This window comes from Aotus nancymaae, unplaced genomic scaffold (assembly GCF_030222135.1).
Source record: "Aotus nancymaae isolate 86718 unplaced genomic scaffold, 86718_ANA_hifiasm-v0.15.2.pri h1tg000018l, whole genome shotgun sequence".
NCBI lineage: Eukaryota > Metazoa > Chordata > Mammalia > Primates > Aotidae > Aotus > Aotus nancymaae.
In genome coordinates this window covers 21,676,622-21,696,611 of record NW_026988430.1, presented here as the reverse complement: position 1 = coordinate 21,696,611, position 19,990 = coordinate 21,676,622, and the positions used below count along the sequence as shown (strand labels likewise).

Below are 19,990 nucleotides of genomic sequence, written 5' to 3'. Positions count from 1 at the left end.
CATGAATCAAATAGCAGCTGTGCAGTAACCAGTCACAGACAGACTGAAAGAAGTGACAGACTAATCATGATGCACATCTGTTATTTACTTAGTGATATGTGGCCTGAGAAGCTCACAAACTCTACACTTTATACAGGTATTTGGTTAATGTATCATGGCAACTGAAACGTGAATGTCTTGAAAGACCAGCATTATTTAACTAAACTGAGGTAACTGAAACTCATGCATATTGGAGACATGCAAATGAGGACTGTATGTACAATTATTAAGAACATTATTTAAAAGGATTTTGTACAGTGACTAAATAAGAAACACTGTACTGGCCAGGCGTGGTGGCTCATGCTTGTAATCCCAGCACTCTGGGAGGCCGAGGCAGGCAGATCACCTAAGGTAAGGAATTCAAGACCAGCCTGGCCAACAGGGTGAAACCCTGTCTCTACTAGAAATACAAAAAAAAACAAAAAACAAAAACAAATTAGCTGAGTGTGGTGACGCAGGAGAATCGCTTGAATCTAGAGGCAGAGGTTGCAGTGAGCTGAGCTCGAACCACTGCACTCCAGCCTGGGTGACAGATGGAGATTCTGTCTTAAAAAAAAAAAAAAAAAAGAAACACTATACTTATTAATCACATCACATCAATTTTAAACAATTTATGATAGCGCTGTAAAAGGAAACAAAGGAGAGATTTACTTCAACTAGTCACTGGGCTAGGTAAAAGATCACCCACAGATCATTCACTATAGTTTTGTCAAGCTGTGTTGAAATTATAGGTTTCTTTAAACTGTGATTAGAAATTGATAAACTGTTCTAGCTCCTCCCATATTTGTACAGTTCTGTTTACAACCAGAACAAAACAGATGAATACATCTCTGCTAGGGATTCTTGGCCTTAGGATTTCATTCTTCTTCTTCTTCTTTTTTTTTTAAAGACGGGGTTTCACTATGTTGGTCAGGCTGGTCTTGAACTCCCAATCTCAGGTGATCCACCCACCTTGGCCTCCAAAGTGCTTGGATTACAGGCGTGAGCCACCACACCTGGCCCGTGGATTTCATTCTTCTTATAGGCTAGCCTGCTACCTCAGATTCTGTTGAATCTGAGGATTCAACAGAAAACTTGAATCCTCTGAATAAAAGGCTTTTGGCTCACTTTCTTGAGAATAGAAACAAGAAAGTAAAATGACAAAAAGGTAAAATATCAAACTATTGAATACTTGAGTCCAGCGATCCCCATCAAAGCACAGTACAGACGTAAGAGTGCACTGGCTTTCACAACATGCTCTTCTTTCAGCCCCGAATACACAGACACATTGGGCTCCATGTCCACATCAGCTTCTTCCACAATTCGGGTGCTTCTTACTGTGGGAAGAATGCCCATCAACTCCAGAAGAAGCTGCCTTCTCATCTGCCAAAGGACAGAACTGCTGGTCTCTCTTTTTCTCTGTAAGAAATATAGATCATAAAAGGAAGAAAGCATAGTGCATTTACTAAACTGAAAGGGAGCTAAAACACAGCTCCCCATTTAAACACTTTCAAATTGGCCTATTTGAGGAGATTGTCATGTCTACAGAATCTCATTTTAACCATTCAAGCAAACTAAAAATCCACTAGTTTGTTTGAAGAATGAATATTCACCTTAATTTGGATTGGTTGCAAATGAAAGACTAAATTAGCAATAATTTGAATTGTGGGATATTATTTAAATGGTACTTTCAAATACATAAAGACTAACAAAGTGATATGTGGTATAGGAGAAAACGCTCGGATTTTGAAGACATAAGTTCTTGGGGTTTTTTTTTTTTTTTTTTTTTTGAGACAGAGTCTCACTCTGTCACCAGGCTGGAGTGCAGTGGTGTGATCTCGGCTCACTGCAACCTCTGCCTCCCGGGTTCAAGCGATTCTCCTGCCTCAGCCTCCCGAGTAGCTGGGACTACAGGCGCACGCCACCACGACCAGCTAATTTTTGTATCTATAGTAGAGATGGAGTTTCACCATGTTGGCCAGGATGGTCTCGATCTCTTGACCTCATGATCCGCCCACCTCGGCCTCCCAAAGTGCTGGGATTACAGGTATGAGCCACCGCGCCCAGCAAAGTTCTTGAGGTTTAAATGCCAGCTCTACTATTAGATGACTATATACTTTTTTTTAGGTAGGTTAGTCAACCTCTCTGAACCCTGATTTCCTTAGTGACAAGGAAATATTTTATCAACAATATTTACCTTATAGAACTCCTATAATTAAGAGTTTACAATTCTTCGCCTGATGCAGTGGTTCACACCTGTAATCCCAGCACTTTGGGAGGCCGAGGTGGGCAGATTACTTGAGGTCAGGAGTTCAAGATCAGCCTGACCAACATTGTGAAATCCCATCTCTACTAAAAATATAAAAATTAGCTGGGTGTGGTGGCGCATGCCTGTAATCCCAGCTACTTGGGAGACTGAAGCACAAGAATCACTTGAACCCAGAAGGCAGAGGTTACAATGAGTCAAGATCGTACCACTGCACTCCAGCCTGGGCAACAGAGTGATACTTCATCTCAAAAAACAAGAGTTTACAATTCTATAACCCCCACAGTTCTTCAGGTAGGGACAATGTCTTAGTCATCTTTCACTCTGCACACTCTAACATTGTACCTAACATACAGCAAGCTCTGAGTTTGTTAAGTAGATGAATGAACAAAGATAATACATATATGAAAGCAGTTCTAAACGACGCAGGCCTAGCCAAATGTTATTATCTTTTAAGTGTTTCCAAGTAAAATATGATAAGCCTGCTTTAATAATAACAGTAAAAGGACAACTACAAACAAGATGAGCCTGCCAAGTACTTAATGCAGCACCTGGCATATACAAAGCATCCAATAAATAAATGTTAACTTTCTTTTAAAAAGCAAAGCTTAAAATCAGTTTTCAAATGGGCTACAAAGTAGAACTTGAATATTTTTTAAAATTGTGATTCAGTAGCATAAAAAATAAGTCTACAGGATTTAAGCAGTACACATGTTATCTAGCTGAGTGACCTCAACAAGTTAAATCGCAATCTATATTAGCTCCTTCATAGGAACTCTATTCACAGAGTTAATATAAATTAGTTTTTGAAAATTTAAAATATTTTACAAGTTAAAAACTGTTGCAAAATACATATGCATAAGCAGGTGAATGTATAAAACAAAATATTTATATATACAATGGAATATTATTTTTCATTGTATTTACATTTTTATAGATTTAGGGGTACAAGTGCAGTTTTGTTAAACGGATCTATTGCATAGTGGTGAAGTCTGGGCTGTTGATGTAGCCATCACCCTGATAGTGTACCCTGTACCCAACAGGTAACCTCTTATCCCTCACCCCCTTCCCACTCTCTCATCTTTTGGAGTCTATGATGTGTATAATCCCACACTCTATGTCTATGTGTACACATGATTAGCTCCTACTCATAAGTGAGAATATGCAGTATTTGACTTTCTGTTTCTCAGTTATTTCACTTAAGATAATGGCCCCCAGTTCCATCCACATTACAATAAGACATCATTTCATTCTTTTTTACGGCTGAGTTGTATTCCATGTTGCGTGTGTTTGTTTGTGTGTGTATATACATATATACATATGTGTGCATATGTGTGTGTGTGTGTCTATCACATTATCTTTATCCAACCATCTGTTGACGGACACTTAGGTTGATTCCATAACACTGCTACTGTGAATAGTGTTGCAATAAACATATAAATGCAGGGATTTTTATATAATGATTTCTCTACCCAGCAGTAGCATTGCTGGACAGAATGGCAGTTCTCCTCTAAATTCACAATGGAATATTATTCAGCCTCAAAAAGAAAATCCCGACACATGCTACAACATAGATGAACCTTGAAAACATTATGCTAAGTGAAATAAGCAAGATACAAAAGGAGAAATAGTATGTAATTCCATTTACTTGAGGTAGCCAGAAAGGGTAAATTCATAGAGACAGAAAGTTGAATAGACGTTACCAGGGGGTAGGATGACAGGGGTGAATGGGAAGTTATGTAATGGATACAGAGTTTCTGTTAGGGGTGAATGGGGAGTTATTTAATGGGTACAGAGTTTCTGTTAGGGATGTTCTGGAAATGGGCCAGCATGGTAGCTCACGCCTATAATCCCAGCACTTTGGGAGGTGAGGAGGGCAGATCACCTGAGGTCAGGAGTTCAAGACCAGCTGACCAACACGGTGAAACCCTATCTCTACTAAAAATACAAAATCACCTCAGGTCAAGAGTTTGAAACCAGCTGGCCAACATGGCGAAACCTGTCTCTACTAAAAATACAAAAAGTAGCCAGGCATGGTGGTGGGCGCCTGTAATGCCAACTACTCAGGAGGCTGAGACAGGAGAATCTCTTGAACCCAGAAGGTGGAGGTTCCAGTGAGCCGAGATCAAGCCATTGCACTCCAGCCTGGACAACAGAGTGAGTGAGACACTGTCTCAAAAAAAAAAAAAAGTTCTGGAAATGAAGAGTGGTAATGGTTGCACATTGTGAATATATTAATGCCACTGAATTATATACTTAAAAATGATTAAATGCCGCCGGGCGCGGTGGCTCACGCCTGTAATCCCAGCACTTTGCGAGGCTGAGGCAGGTGGATCACGAGGTCAAGGGATCGAGACCATCCTGGTCAACATGGTGAAACCCCGTCTCTACTAAAAAAAAACAAAAAAATTAGCTGGGCATGGTGGCACGTGCCTGTAATCCCAGCTACTCAGGAGGCTGAGGCAGGAGAATTGCCTGAACCCAGGAGGCGGAGGTTGCGGTGAGCTGAGATCGCGCCATTGCACTCCAGCCTGGGTAACTAGAGCGAAACTCCGTCTCAAAAAAAAAAAAAAAAAAAGATTAAACGGCAAAATTTTATGTTATGCATATTTTACCAAAATAAAAACATATACACACATATATATTAAAATTTAAAAATATAATAACTTATTTCAGTGATTTAATGCACTAGTTCTCATGAGTCTGGCCCAGAACCATGGAGATTCCCAATATTCTTTCAAGGAGTCCAGAAAGGTGTTAAAAATACTCAGACATAGGTCAGGCACAGTGGCTGAGGCTGGCAGATCACATGAGGTCGGAAGTTCAAGACCAGCCTGACCAACATGGAGAAACCCCGTCTCTACTAAAAATACAAAAAATTAGCTGGGCATGGTGGTGCGTGCCTGTAATTCCAGCTACTCAGGAGACTGAGGCAGGAGAATTGCCTGAACCCAGGAGGTGGAGGTTGCGGTGAGCCGAGATCGCGCCATTGCACTCCAGCCTGGGTAACAAGAGCGAAACTCCGTCCAAAAAAAAAAAAAAAAAATACAAAATTAGCCAGATGTGGTGGCATATGCTTGTAATCCCAGCTACCTGAGAGGCTGAATCAGGAGAATCGCTTGAACTCAAAGGCAGAGGTTGCAGTGAGCTGAGATCGCGCCATTGCACTGCAGCCTGGGCAACAAGAGTGAAACTCCATCTCAAAATAATAATAATAATAATAATACTCAGACATTATCTTTTTTTCTCATTCACTCACAAGGGTGCAGTGAGGTTTTCCAAAGGCTTCTATCAAGCCAGACATTAAAGAGATTTGAAAAAAACAAAAGAAAAGAAAACAACATCATTCTTCTCATTAAATTTTGGGAAAAGACAGTTTTCATTTAAATACGTTATGTTCACATTTAATAGGGTTATTGTTGTCTGTTTTTGGGTTTTTTTTTAAGAGATGAGGTCTCACTACGTTGCCCAGGCTAAAGTACAGTGGCTATTTACAGGCACAATTATCATACACTATACCCTAGAACTCCCTGGCTCAAGCAATCTTCCTGCTTCAGACTCCTAAGTAGCTCAGACTACAGGCACATGCCACCACACCAACTGTTGCTATTTTTAAAATAACTAAATAAATATTTCAAATATTTAAGTGTAAATTTCTAATATGATAAATATAAATAGAAAAAAGCCACATAAACAAAAGCTCTTTGGTATCCTCAGTGATTTTTTAAAATATAAGGAGGTCCCTGAAACTAGAAAGTGTGAGAACCACTGGTTTAATGACATCATTCAAAAAATGTTTTCTCTCTTTTACTAGCTGCTGAAATATTCTGATCCTTAGCCTAAAGATATTTAACCCTCACCTGCTGTCCATTTCGAATAAAAGTTCCAAACCAAGTCCGGACTTTTGCATTTGTTCCAAGAAGCAAACCACTTACAAAACAAACCAAGTCACTCACTCCATCTTCGCAAGCTTCATTTTTAGTATGATCCAATGTCAAAGCCACACCAAGGCCTGGCAAGTGACATTCTTCCACCTAAACAACAAAGAAAACAAACTGAATTCAGTATTATAAGCAAAAAGAGCAAGGATGCTTCCAAATCTAAAGTGTCTAAAGTTTAGAGGAAGAAATCCTGAAAAACATAAAAACCCAGAGAGGAAGGTAACATATCCAGTATATAAATAAAATTCCCAACCTCTACAGGACTCTAAAACCGTCTTGAGAATAGTTCTTGGATATAATGCAAAGGCCTTTGTCTAATGAAACACAGGATCACTTACCACCATGCCTCGGACCTTGAGGGCCTGAGAAGGATTCATTTTACACAAGAAGCGTAAGGCATCTGTCCTGCGCCTTCCTCCAAGACTTTCTTCATCTTGTCGTTCTCCATTTTTTATCAGGCCCCTACAAACTAAAATGATGAAAACCATCTTCTTCAGCCTTGAGAATTAATTATTTATGAAGATGAGATATAACAGAAGAAAAAGATCAGAGAATTTTAAAGCACAGCAACAGAAATTGGCCAAAATAAGGCACAGAATGAAAAGAGACTTAAGAATAGTAAACTGTGGGACAATATTACACACTCAAACACACTTGCAACTACAGTCCCAGAAAGATAAAGAAAGTAGAAGACAAAAATAAATTTGAAGAAGTTTTCCCAAGTTGAATGAAAACTGTAAACCCAGTTCAATGAGACCTAAGCAGGACAAATACAAAGAAAATCGTACCAAGAAACATGATACATCAAATTTCTGAAATCAGTGATAAAAAGAAAATCTTAAAAGTAACCAGGGCTGGCTGGGTGCAGTGGTGCATGCCTGTTATCCCAGCACTTTGGGAGGCCTAGACAGGTGGATCACGAGGTCAGGAGTTCGAGACCAGCCTGGCCAACATGGCGAAACCCCATCTCTACTAAAAATACAAAAATTAGCCAGGCGTGGTGGTGGGTACCTGTAATCCCAGCTACCTGGAAGGCTGAGGCAGGAGAATCACTTGAACCTGGGAGGCAGAGTTTGCAGTGAGCCAAGACCGTGCCTGCCATTGCACTCCAGCCTGGGCAACAGAGTGAGATTGCATCTCAAAAAAAATTAAAAAGTAACCAGGGCCAGGCACAGTGGCTCACACCTGTTAACCCAGCACTTTGGGAGGCCAAAGTGTGTGGATCACGAGGTCAGGAGTTTGAGACCAGCCTGGACAATATGGTGAAACCCCGTCTCTACTAAAATACAAAAACTAGCTAGGCATGGTAGCACACACGCACGTGTAGTCCCAGCTGCTAGGAAGGCTGAGGCAGGAGAATCACCTGAACCTGGGAGGCAGAGGTTGCAGTGAGCTGAGATGTGCCACTGCACTCCAGCCTGGGCAACAGAGCAAGGCTCTCAAAAAAAAACAGTGCCAGGCCCGGTAGCTCACACCTGTAATCCCAGCACTTTGGGAGGCCGAGGCAGATGAATCACAAGGTCAGGAGTTCAAGATCAGCCTGGCCAAGATGGCGAAACCCCGTCTCTACTAAAAATACAAAAATTAGCCAGGCGTGGTGACAGGCACCTATAATTCCAGCTGCTCGGGAGGCTGAGGCAGAGAATTGCTTGAACCCAGGAGGCGGAGGTTCCAGTGAGCTGAAATCACACCACTGCACTCCAGCCTGGGGGACAGAGTGAGACTCCATCTTTTAAAAAAAAAAAAAAAAACAGTAACCAGAGGACAGGCAGATTACCTAAGGTCAGGAGGTGGAGGTTGCAGTGAGCCGAGCTTGTGCCACTGCACTCCAGCCTGGGCAACAGAGCAAGACTCCATCTCTTAAAAAAATTAAAAAATTTTTTTAAAATTTAAAAAAAAAAAGGAGCCAGAGGAAATTTTTAAAAAACAAACAAAAGTAGCCAGGGAAAAAAGAAACTTTACAGAGGAACCAAGATAAAATTTACCACAAAAAAGAGAATGACACCTTTTTTTTTTCCTAGAGACGGGATCTTGCTTTCTTGCTTTGCCACCCGTACTAGACTTCAACTCCTGGCTTCAAACAGTCCTCCTCCTTTGGCCTCCCAAAGTGCTGGGATTACAGGTGTGAGCCACACACCCAGCCAGAATAACAACTTTAAATAGCTAAAAGATGATGTCAACCTAAAATTTTATGCCCTTTGATACTTTTCCAGACCAAAAAAGCTGGGAAAATTTGTTGCCAACAAACCCACACTACAAAAAATAAAGGAAATTCTTCAAGTTAAGGGGAAATTATACTAGATGGAAATGTGGAGCTACAGAAAGGAATTAAGAGCACCAAAAGTGGTAAATATGTGGATAAATAGTATTTTTCCCCTATATATTTAGTCTTTAAAATATAATTAACTGCTTAAAGCAAAAGTAATAACAATATACTCTAAGGGTTAAAATTCATGTAAAAGTAAAATCAGTGGCCAGGCGCGGTGGCTCATGCCTATAATCCCAGCACTTTGGGAGGCCGAGGCGGGTGGATCACAAATTCAAGAGATCGAGACCATCCTGGTCAACAAGGTGAAACCCCGTCTCTACTAAAAATACAAAAATTAGCTGGGCATGGTGGCACGCATCTGTAGTACCAACTACTCGGGAGGCTGAGACAGGAGAATTGCTTGAACCCAGGAGGCAGAGGTTGCGGTGAGCCGAGATCACGCCATTGCACTCCAGCCTGGGTAACAAGAGCGAAACTCCGTCTCAAAAAAAAAAAAGTAAAATCCATGACAACAATGGCATAAAGTACAAGAGGAAAAAGAAAATAAATAGAAAAAAATAAGAAGATAGATTCAAACCTAGCCACTATAATAATCACATTAAATGGTCTATGTATACAGTCTAAACACTCCAGTTAAAAGACAGTCACTAGATTAAAAAAAAAAAAAGACCCAACTATACCTGACCACAAGAAATCCACCTTAAATATAAAGATATAGACAAATTAATGAGATGAAGAAATATATATACCATAGAAAAACTAATTGTAAGAAAGATGACATGGCTATATTTTTTCAAAGTAGACTTCAAAAGAAGGAATATTACCAGGAATAAAGAAGTCTATTCTGTCATGCCTGTAATCCCAGCACTTTGGGAAGTTGAGGCAGACAGACCACTTTAGCCCAGGAGTCTGAGACCAGCCTGGGTAACATGGCAAAACCTCATATCCACAAAATTACAAAAAATTAGCCAGGCACAGTGGTACAAGCTGGTAGTCCCAGCCACTCAAGAGGCTGAGGCGGAAGGATCACTTGGGCCTGGGAGATTAAGGCTGCAGTGAATCATGACTGCACCAATGCACTCCAGCCTGCGTGACAGAGGGAGATACTATCTCAAAAAAAAAAGTGTATTTTGGAGGTTAAAAAATCTCTACAAAGAGGCCGAGCACAGTGGCTCATGCCTGTAATCCCAACACTTTGGGAGGCCGCGGCGGGCAGATCACTTGAGGTCAGAAGTGCAAGACCAGCCTGGCCAACATGGCAAAACCCCATATCTACTAAAACTACAAAAATTAGCTGGGCATGGTGCCACGTGCCTGTAATCCCAGGTACTTGGGAGGCTGATGCAGGAGAATCACTTGAACCCGGGAGGCGGAGATTGCAGTAAGCCAAGGTTGCACCTCTGCACTCCAGCCTGGGCAACAGAGTGAAACTCTGTTTCAAATAAAGAACGAAAAAAAAAATAAAAAGAGAGAGAAAGGAATCATGTATGACACAAACAAATGGAAAAACAGTCCAACCTTATGGATTGGAAGAATCAATATCTTAAAAACAGCCATATTGCCCAAAGCAATCTACAGATTCAACACTCTTCGTATCAAATTACCAAGATGATTTTTCACAAAACTAGAAAAAACTATCCTAAAATTCATAGAACCGAAAAAGAGCCTGAATAACTAAAGTAATCCTAACAAAAAGAGCAAAACCAGAGGCACCATATTACCTAACTTCAAACTATACTACAGGGCTACAGAAACCAAACCAGCAAGGCATTGGTATAAAAACAGACACATAAACCAAGGCAACAGAATAGAGAACCCAAAAATAAAGCCACACACAATCATCTGATCTTCAACAAAGTTGACAAAAACAAGTGACAGGGAAAGGACTCCCCATTTAACAAATGGTGTTGGGATAACTGGCTAGCCATATGCAGAAGAATGAAACAGGACCCCTATCTTTAATCATATACAAAAATTAACTCAAGTTGGATTAAAGATTTAGATGTAAAACCTCAATATAAAAACCCTAGAAGAAAAGCTAAGAAATACCATTTTGGACAGTGGCCTTGGCAAAGAATTTATAACTAAGTCCTCAAAAGCAACTGCAATGAAAACAAAAATTGACAAGTGTGAGCTATCTAAATTGAAGATATTCTGCATGCAAAAGAAACTATCAACAGAACAAACAATCTACAGAATGGGAGAAAATATTCACAAAAATGCATCCAACAAAGGCCTAATATCCAGAATCTATACGGACATAAACAATTCAGCAAGCAAAAACCACCCCATTAAAAGTGAGGAAAGGATATATGAACAGATACTTCTCAAAAGAAGACATACAAGCAACCAAAAAACATGAAAAAATGCTCCATACCACTAATCATCAGAGAAATACAAATCAAAACCACCATGAAATGCCATCTCACACCAGTGAGAATGGCTATAAAAAGGTCAAAAAATAACAGGTACTAGCAAGGCTGTGGAGAAAAGAGAACATTTATACATTGCTGGTGGGACTGTAAATTAGTTCAGCCACTGTGGAAAGCAGTTTGGAGATTTCTCAAATAACTTAAAATAGAACTACCATTCAACCCAGCAATCTCACCTCTGGATATATACTCAAAGGACAACAAATTGTTCTACCAAGGACACATGCACTTGTATGTTCATCCCAACACTATTCACAATAGCAGAGACATGGAATCGACCCTAGGTGCCCATCTTCAGGGTATTAAATAAAATGTACAGATATACCATGAAATACTATGCAGTCATTAAAAAGAATGAAATCATATCCTTCGCAGTAACAGGGAGAAAGCTGGAGGCCATCCCATCCTAAGCAAATTAAGACAAGAACAGAAAACCAAATACTACATGTTCTCACATATAAGTGGGAGCTAAACATTGGGTACACATGGACATAAAGATGGGAACAATGGACACTGGGAGTATCAGTGGGGAGGAAGAAAGGGGACAAGGGCTAAGAAAATACCTATTGGGTACTGTGCTCATAACCTGAGTGACAGGATCATTCAAACCCCAAACCTCGATGTCATACAATATACCTATGTAACAAACCTACACATGTACCCTTCGAATCTAAAATAAAACTTGGAATTATTTTTTTTAAAGAAAAATTAAAACAAAGGTGACACCAAACTGAATACCTAATATGTAAATAATGTTTAAAAAGGGGGATATAACTATAAATGTGAAAACTAAGAACAACAAAGAAATCAAATTTGACTTGGGAAAAAAAGTATATTTTATAATAAAAAAAGGCTCAATTCATCATAAAGATGTAATCATCCTAAATGCATATAAACCCAACAATAGAGCTTCGAAATACATGAAGCAAAAACTCACAGAACAAAAAGAAGAAATAGACAAATCCACAATTATATCTGGAGACATCAAAACTCCTCTCTCAGTAACTGATAGAACAAGTTAACAAAAAACCAGCAGTTTACAAAGAGCTTTTTACATATCATTTGACATCAATAACTCTCTTAGAAAAGTCAGGGAACTATCACACTATCAATATCTCCATTTTACAAATGAGATGTATTTTGGTTGATTTGTTTGGTTGGTTAGTTGGTTGTTTGTTTGAGACAGAGTCTCACTCTTATGCTGGAATGCAGTGGCACGATCTCGGCTCACTGCAACCTCCACCTCCCAGGTTCAAGCAATTCTCCTGCCTCAGCCTCCCAAGTAGATGAGATTACAGGCATCCGCCACCACACCCAGCTAATTTTCATATTTTTAGTAGAGACGGGGTTTCACTATGTTGGACAGGCTAGTCTCAAACTTCTGGCCTCAAGTAATCACCCGCCTCTCAGCCTCCCAAAGTGCTGGAATTACAGGTGTGAACCACTGTGCCTGGCCAGATGATAAGTATTTTGATAGAGTTCACACAATAACTGAATGACGGCCGGGCGTAGTGGCTCACGCCTGTAATCCAAGCACTTTGGAGGCCAAGGTGGGCAGATCACCGGAGGTCGGGAGTTCAAAACCAGTCTGACCAACATGGTGAAACCCCGTCTTTAAAAAAAAAAAAAACTGAATGACAAAATCTACCAAGGACACATGCACTTGTATGTTCATCCCAACACTATTCACAATAGCAGAGACATGGAATCGACCCTAGGTGCCCATCTTCAGGGTATTAAATAAAATGTACAGATATACCATGAAATACTATGCTCCCCAGGCTCCTAATTCACAAACTACCTTTCGCAACAAAATGTTGTTTTTATTTTTATATCACTCATACTCAAACAACAACCTTCAATCACCATAAATAGAGGTGAAAAAATTTAGTTGATTTTTCTCAATTTCTACCCTATACTTCTCTGCAAACTGGCAGCATTAAGACTAAAAAACAAAGGTCTGATTCCTGGGATTTCTGATTATACATATCTCCTATTGTTCTCTTGATATTTCACAGATATATGCTCTTCTTTGATCCTTGATTATAGATATTATATCTTCTAGTTCCTTGGTATTTTTTATTGTTACATTACAGCATTGGTGACTAATGGCATAAAAAAAATTTTCTTGGGGAAAGGGCGGCAAGCATCTCGTCCAGCGTGAAGATGGCAAGAAGCCCCTGAAACAGCCCAAGAAGCAGGCCAAGGAGATGGACGAGGAAGATAAGGCTTTCAAGCAGAAACAAAAAGAGAAGCAGAAGAAACTTGAGGAGTTAAAAGTGAAGGCCTCGGGGAAGGGGCCCCTGGCCACAGGTGGAATTAAGAAATCTGGCAAAAAGTAAGCTATTTCCTTGTGCCTGAGGAGATGGTGACCCTTCATTTCATCCGTAAACACCTGTATTCCCTGCCATAACATCTTTTGCCACCTACAGCTGGAATTAAGTGTTAACTTGGAGCTGCTATACATTTAAGAATAAACTTTTGTGGCCGGGCACGGTGGCTCACACCTGTAATCCTAGCACTCTGGGAGGTCGAAGCGGGTGGATTATGAGGTCAGGAGATCAAGACCATCCTGGCCAACATGGTGAAACCCCATCGCTACTAAAAATACAAAAATTGGCTGGGTGTGGCAGCACATGCCTGTAATCCCAGCTACTCAGGAGTCTGAGGCAGGAAAATCACTTGAACCAGGAAGTTGGAGGTTGCAGTGAGCTAAGATCACACCATTGCACTCCAGCCTGGCAACAGAGTGAGACTTCCTCTCAAAAAAATAAATAAACTTTTGTAAAAATATATATATATGTATATTTCTTTGCTACATATCACACTTAAATTTGCATGTCAATACGAACTTTAAACTCAAAAAAATTTGTGAACTCAATATTCTTTAATAAATACTAACAAACTTTTAAAAGATAAAAACTCAAATTAGAATCCCATTAATGTTTCTTCTTAGGTCAAAAAAATAGGTCCTGTACATGTCCAAGGAAATCTCTTCAATATTCCATGTTAGAATTATATTTACCTTCATTAAAACTATCAGGAACATTGGCCACCAAGAGACACAAGAACCAGGCACCATTTCTAACATGTAGCAAGGCTTCAGCTACATCAACTATAGGAAGCAAGGAAGGGAGCTCTACAAGAAAACAAAATCAGTGTTAGTATTTGTCAACAGGTGCACTCCATCACACCTAGCTAATTTTTTTTTTTTTTTTGTGGAGACTGAATCTCACTGTCTAGCCCAGGTGGGTCTCAAACTTTGGCCTCAAGCAATCCTCCAATCTCAGCCTCCTAAAGTGCTAGGATTACAGGCATAAGTCACCATGCAGGTCCCCAGTGTTAAAGAGTGATATTTCTTTTTTTTTTCTTTGAGACAGGGTCTTGCTCTGTTGCCCAGGCTAGAGTGCAGTGGTGTGATTATAGCTCACTGCAGCCTCAACCTCCTGGGCTCAAGTGATCCTCCTGCCTCAGCCTTCTAAACTGCTAGAATTGCACATGTGAGCCACGGTGCCCAGCCAAGAGTGACATTTCATTGCATTATTAAATATATTTTGACGTCTCACAAATGTCATCTAAAAGAAATTAAAGTATTCTTTTCAAAGTCTAGAGCTAAGCTGTTCAGTAGGATAGCCACTAGCAACATAAGGATGCTTAAATTAAATTAAAAACAGTTCAGTTCCTCAATCACACTAGCCATGTTTCAAGTAATCCATAGCCATATAGAACACTGAACAGCACAGCACAGAACAGTACAGGAAATTTTAGTTTATAGAACTGGTCTAAAGAGTTATTTTCAAGAAAATCTTATTTACTTTTTTTTTCTTAAAGTCTCACTCTGGCTGGAGTGCAATGGTACAATTATGGCTTGCTACAGCCTCAATCTCCCAGGCTCAAGCCATCTTCCTGTCTCAGCTTCCCAAGCAGCTGAGACTGCAGGTGTACACCACCACACCAGGCTATTTTTTTTTTTTTCATTTTTTTGTACAGACAAGGTCTCACTATGTTGCCCAGGCTGGTCTTGAACTCCTGAGCTTAAGTGATCCTCCTGCCTCAGCCTCCCAAAATGCTGGGATTACAGGCATGAGCAACAGCCTTCTTTACATTTTTCTGTCCTCTTATTTCTATTGTTCATATCTATTATATAGAATCTGGAAAATACAAAAGGGTACAAAGAAGAAAATTAAAATCCACTATAATCCCATCATTCAAAGTTAATATAAAATGTTTTCACACGCCTGTAGTCCCAGCTACTCAGGAGGATCCCTGGAGTCCAGGAATTCAAGGTTGCAGTCGGCTATGATCCTGCCACTGCACTCCAGCCTGAGCAACAGAGAGACACTGTCTCTAAAAAAAAATAAATATTTTAATTCACCATGGGTATTGGTTTTGCTTTAACTTTTAACAAAATTGGGATTATATTCTATTTACCACTTTGCCCTTTGCTTTTTTCACTTAACATACTGTAAACATTTTCCAAAATCATTAACGAGCATTTAAATAATTAAATCAAAGATACCATGTTAATGTCTGCATAATATGTGACACTACGAAAATAATAAAATTTACTTAATCATTGTCCAACTATTAGTCACTTTTGACTTCAACTTTTAAAGTACATATTTGTTATATGATCCTTAAAATAACAAAGCATACCATGCTAAGAAGTTACACAGTATCATTTAACAAAAAACTATATATGAAATGCATCTTAGCACTCAGTACAGTACCTGCTTGTAAAATACAAAGTACATCTGCAGCTTCCTCCAAATATACTGGACTCTCAAAAAGTTCAGAAGACTTGAAAAAAAATTCTCCATTTGACTCAGACACCTTAAAAAAGGAAGAAAAAAGATTTGAACTCTATTAATTTAAGATAATTAAATCCCTATTTTTATAATTATTTCTTGAGCTCACAGATTGTCTCTTAATATATCACTAATATACCACAGCAGAATATGCAGCATTCGATCAATTTCAACCAATTTAACCACAGACAGCAGTCATGTTAATTATTATTCAGATATAGGAGCATCAATCTCAAGAACTGATTTCTGTCAAAATATTTGGGGACAACTGGAATTAAAGGATAAGGCAAGCCAAATGCAACCTACATAAACTGCTTTTAAAAAGCCAAAAACAGTCAACCTAAAGCAGTTTAACAAATATAAATTCATGGCAGGGTGCGGGGGCTCACGCCTGTAATCCCAGCACTCTGGGAGGCCAAAGAGGGTGGATCAACTGAGGCCAGGAGTTCGAGACCAGCCTGGCCAACATGGTCAGACTAGCCAATCATCTTACATCCAATTCAGCATTGATACTCCCCACTATGCTCATCCAGTGTCTAAATGAATCACACACATTTTTCAGTTATACTTCTTTACACTTTATAGGAGGAATTATATCCTATAAAGGTATTATTTGGTAATAAATTTGGCAATCTGGACAAGTATTAAGATAAATCCCCTTCTAAATGTCAAGAAGCCACTGTATGGATTCCATACAGAAAAAAATCCCTCTGATAGAAAATGCAGAACAGGTATAAATGAGACAAAATGATGATTAGAGAAAGACTTTAAGGAAGACTTGTAATATCTTTTCAGCCTTTCAAAGGAAAAAAAATATAAAGAAACAGTAGAGTAGGCTGGGCGTGATGGCTCACGCCTGTAATCCCAGCACTTTGGGAGGCTGAAGCAGGTGGATCACCTGAGTTCAGGAGTTTGAGACCAGCCTCGCCAGCCTGGCCAACATGGTGAGACCCCGTCTCTACTAAAAATACAAAAAATTAGCCGGGCATGGTGGCAGGCACCTGTAATCCTAGCTACTCAGGAGAGAGTGAGGCAGGAGAATCAATTGAACCTGGGAGGTGGAGGTTGCAGTGAGCCAAGATTACACTACCGTACTCCAGCCTGGGCAACAAGAGCAAAACTCCATCTCAAAAAATAAAAAAAGTAATAAAAGTGGAGGAGAATTCAACCTGCCTGTCTTCTTGCCTCTTTTTCTGTCTACTTCCCTAGACATCAAATCATGCATACTTTGAGCTGTGGTTAAAAGAAATGCACCTTGTTCATAATTGCCAACAGTTCACTAAGCACAAGACGCAATCGACGAGGTGAATCACTGTGTTCAAACTCTAATGTCAGTCCATGCTGAAGCTGTGATACCAGGATGCTCTCTCCACTGCCTCCTCCAAGTTTATGTCTAATGAAGCACAAACATGTAAAAAATTATGAGAACACTGGTATGAAAATAATTACCTAAAAATTATCTTTTATTGAAATAAGCTACAAAAGGATATATAAAGTATTACAAAATGTTCTTTTACTTCTCAAATGCTATTTAGTTTGCCTTCTTATTTCAGGGATTCACATCCTACATATAATACTCCACCACAACTGACAATTAACACTCACTTCCACTAATGGTGGCTTGCTACTAGATTCACAATAGGCAGGGAAGGATATAGCATCTGCCCAGATTCTTTGGAAATATCTAAGCTTTAAAAGCCTCCTTGCCAGGCACAGTGGCTCACACCTGTAATCCCAGCACTTTGGAAGCCAAGACGCGAGGATCACGAGGTCAGAAGATCAAGACTATCCTGGCTAATACGGTGAGACCCTGTCTCTACTAAAAATACAAAAAAATTAGCCAGGCATGGTGGCAAACGCCTGTAGTCCCAGCTACTCAGGAAGTTGAGGCAGGAGAATCACTTGAACCCGGGAGGCGGAGGTTGCAGTGAGCCAAGATGGCGCCACCGCACTCCAGCCTGGCTGACAGAGCAAGACTCCATCTCAAAAAAAAAACAAACCCCTCCCAAGAGGCCAAGACCAGTGGCTCATACTGGTAATCCCAGCACTTTGGGAGCTGGAGGCAAGTGGATCAAAGTGGATCACCTGAGGTCAGGAGTTCAAGACCAGCCTGGCCAACACGATGAAATTCAATTTCTACTAAAAATACAAAAACTTAGCCGGGCATGGTGACAGGTGCCTGTAATCCCAGCTACTCAGGAGGCTGAGGCAGGAGGATCGTTTGAACCCAGGAGGCAGAGGTTGCAGTAAACTGAGATCACACCGTTGCACTCCAGCCTGGGCAACAAGAGTGAAACTCTGTTTCAAAAAAAAAAAAAAAAAAAGCCTCCCAAGTGATTCCAATAAATCCCTCTAATCTAGGGGAAGTAACCCTACCTACCTCCCACTAAAAGTAACTGGCCTAATGAGTTTAGCCCACGTACAAGAGCACACTGCCAAATTTCTCTAGACAACATTTTATAAATGGAAGTCAAAAGATTCTAGAATTGTAACTATCAATAGAAAAGACCTAAGTAAAATGCTCTTCAGAGTTTAGATTCTCATTCTCTCTTTTCTGGAGAGCTCTGAAAAATATTTGATTCCCCATTCTTTGGCAAATCCAAATCCACATATTACATAAAATAACATTACCTAAGCTGCTGTTCTTTGCTGGCATCTTGTTCTAAAGCATGAAAGTCCACAGACAGCAATGCAACAATGGAGTTGACAGCTTCCACTCCAGAGAGAAGGCGAAGGATGAGTTTCTTATCCTGAGCCCAGCTTTGGCTCTGGTCAGCAGGTGCACAAAGTGCCATCCGTACCAAGCAGGGCAGGAGAAGTCTTAATTCTGGATCACTTAAAGATGCCAGGCGAACAACATCCACCTTCTGCATTGCCTCAAAAGCAAAAGGGCTGACAAACTGAAGACTTGTACACTCAGTCATTATTACTGTTGATCCTAATGGTAAAAATACAAATCAAAGTAGGAGTTTAACTTCCACGTGTATGAACACCCAACTTTCTAAAAACCCTGAAAAATGTGGTGTATCTTTAATAGGCCCCTATGTTGGCGATGTTTCTGGCACAATCAAGACAGGGCTTCTCTGTCTCCCTAGGTTTATACTGTCATCTGGAAAGAGAAAGAAAACAGTATATTAATGACTCTTCCAGCCTCAGAAATCATCTGCTCTAATACTCATATTTTACAAAGAAGGAATATGAAGCCCAGAGAGATGAAGTAACAGGCGCAAAGTAATATTACTAGTTAGAGGCACAATCCAAGGCTGAATACTCATCTACTAAAATCCCAGTCCAAGGCTTTCTCCACTATATCAGTCATATAAGCGCCACAAAATGTAAATAAAAGTAAGTGAACGGTCATAGTTAAGTGCTTTCGTACCCCGAGAGTTTCACATGACTACCCGATATACGTAAAGAACTATTTGGCTTTTTCTCATCCTCATTGAGTCGCTGGAAAAATTAGCAAATCATCTCACTGGGCAGAAGCAATGCCAGATTCAAGGCTCTGGAGGCCACATCACCATCCTATGCCCCCTGTGTTACTGGGTAAAAAGCAGATGTGTGGGTGCTATGTGGGAAAGACACGTCTCACTAGGGCACTTCTCTGTCTCCAGGAGTCTCCACGCACAAAAAGTAAACAAACAAAAAGGTAGTGAGCAGGTAGCCAAAGCTATTCCCTCTCAAGGCCGACTGACTAGCAGCAGCGTGGTAAAAGTCGTGGGTAAAAACTGCTTTGTTTTCAGGGAGGAGCTGGTCTTTCAACGGAGGGGCGGGCTGATGGAGCAGAGGCGCCGAGACCTGTGTGCTCTTCCGTCTCGCACCGGGCGCAACCAGAACCAACAAGTCCCTCAGGCTGAGCAAAGTCCGGCCACTCGCCGACACGGACCGAGGAACGCGCTGAGGCCTGAGAAGCGGACGCTTCATACCTTAAGATCTACCCTCCAGCCTGACGGAACCCCACACGGACTCCGCGTCCTAGGAGTGGGACGCGGCAGAAATCGAGAGAGCGGTCCGAAGTTGGGCCTAGGCGATAATCCGGAACCCCAAACCCTAGTTGTGCCCCGAGTCGACTCGGGCACCAAGAACTCAGACGCCAGGACCAACCGAGTTGTCGATACGAACGGGGAAGGATGTGGGCACCACACAAAGGCAGAACCGGGACTGCAGGGACGGAAAAGCGGGAGACTTTTTCAACCTGCACCCAGCACCTTCATTCATCCCCAGCGTCTGACTCCCGTCGGCCACCGTACCGATCT

The 19,990-nt window shown here is 40.6% G+C and overlaps 2 protein-coding genes across 8 annotated transcripts in view; one reads left to right on the top strand and one right to left on the bottom strand.

The window, feature by feature from the left end:
• INTS2 (integrator complex subunit 2) overlaps positions 1-19,990 on the bottom strand; it is a 65,059-nt gene extending 45,069 nt beyond the window's left edge. The window contains exons 1-8 of one of the 7 annotated variants that reach the window (XM_021674675.2): positions 19,661-19,990; positions 18,366-18,672; positions 16,989-17,127; positions 15,657-15,759; positions 13,952-14,065; positions 6,564-6,694; positions 6,145-6,318; positions 1,211-1,437 (exon numbers count right to left, since the gene is read on the bottom strand). In XM_021674675.2, coding sequence (XP_021530350.1) covers positions 1,211-1,437; positions 6,145-6,318; positions 6,564-6,694; positions 13,952-14,065; positions 15,657-15,759; positions 16,989-17,127; positions 18,366-18,658 — 1,181 coding nt within the window. In that variant the 5' untranslated portion in view covers positions 18,659-18,672; positions 19,661-19,990. Of the gene's footprint in view, positions 1-1,210; positions 1,438-6,144; positions 6,319-6,563; positions 6,695-13,951; positions 14,066-15,656; positions 15,760-16,988; positions 17,128-18,365; positions 18,844-19,660 lie in introns of all 7 variants that reach the window. The other 6 variants (XM_021674676.2, XM_021674681.2, XM_021674677.2 and 3 more) reach the window with 6 other exon arrangements.
• On the top strand, positions 11,847-13,268 carry LOC110569082 (translation machinery-associated protein 7-like). The gene is made up of 2 exons (XM_064377990.1): positions 11,847-11,927; positions 13,065-13,268. Exons 1-2 carry the CDS (start codon positions 11,847-11,849, stop codon positions 13,266-13,268), a joined length of 285 nt encoding a protein of 94 aa, XP_064234060.1.

What these genes read in the sequence shown, in the direction of transcription:
- LOC110569082 (XM_064377990.1), top strand. Translation starts at nt 11,847, where the DNA reads ATGAAGCAAAAACTCACAGAACAAAAAGAAGAAATAGACAAATCCACA. An exon ending in ACATCAAAACTCCTCTCTCA is followed by an intron (nt 11,928 to 13,064) that starts GTAACTGATAGA and finishes TCTTGGGGAAAG; the next exon opens with GGCGGCAAGCATCTCGTCCA.